The sequence below is a fragment of the Penaeus monodon genome, chromosome 25 (assembly GCF_015228065.2).
Source record: "Penaeus monodon isolate SGIC_2016 chromosome 25, NSTDA_Pmon_1, whole genome shotgun sequence".
In the NCBI taxonomy this organism is placed as follows: domain Eukaryota; kingdom Metazoa; phylum Arthropoda; class Malacostraca; order Decapoda; family Penaeidae; genus Penaeus; species Penaeus monodon.
This window is the reverse complement of record NC_051410.1, coordinates 1031576-1032171: the sequence shown is the minus strand read 5'-3', so window position 1 is coordinate 1032171 and position 596 is coordinate 1031576. Positions and strand designations below refer to the sequence as shown.

Sequence of the window (596 nt, the reverse complement as noted above, 5' to 3'; positions counted from 1 at the left end):
ATGTAAATATATACTGTGTGTGCGTGGGTGTCTTCAAAGAGAGAGGGGGGAGGGGGATTTCAACTGAACGGACGGGGCAATGCCGACAGCCCATCAAGAATTCGACTCGGCGCTCAGTTGCCTCAAGCCTTCACTTAACGATGTTCCAATGTGCGCGACGCCTTACTCTAGTGTTGAATCTCACGACCGGTGCGATCTCGCCGCCCACGCCGAAACGATGAGGTGCGTCGCTGCCGCTTGCCTCCGGGAATGGCCGCGCTTGCCCTCGAACACTCGCTCTCGCGGATTACGCACCATTACCCATTCCAGATGCAACCGCTGAAGTTCCCGTTAACGCTACTAACAAGTAATTGAGCTTCGCCATTTCAGGCACTCGACGAAGCCTCTTCTGTAGCCCTGTGACCCTAACGCTCCGCCCCTTTTGCAGAGAACAAGCCGGGTCCGTCGGGCATGGGCGGTCTGGGCGTGATCTCGCAACTGCTGCTGTGCAAGACCCTGCAACCCGACTTCCACCAGGAGGAGGTCTGCAGCATAGAGAAGGACAGCGACGACATCAACGCCATCCTGAAGGAGATGCAGGATTACATGCCGCAGGT

General features: G+C 56.9%; 1 protein-coding gene across 1 annotated transcript in view; it reads left to right on the top strand.

The window, feature by feature from the left end:
- LOC119589478 overlaps positions 1-596 on the top strand; it is a gene marked incomplete at its 5' end in the record, with an annotated part of 91173 nt that overhangs the window by 85218 nt on the left and 5359 nt on the right. The window contains 1 exon segment of the mRNA XM_037938079.1: positions 428-594. Within this exon segment, the coding sequence (XP_037794007.1) occupies positions 428-594 (167 nt within the window).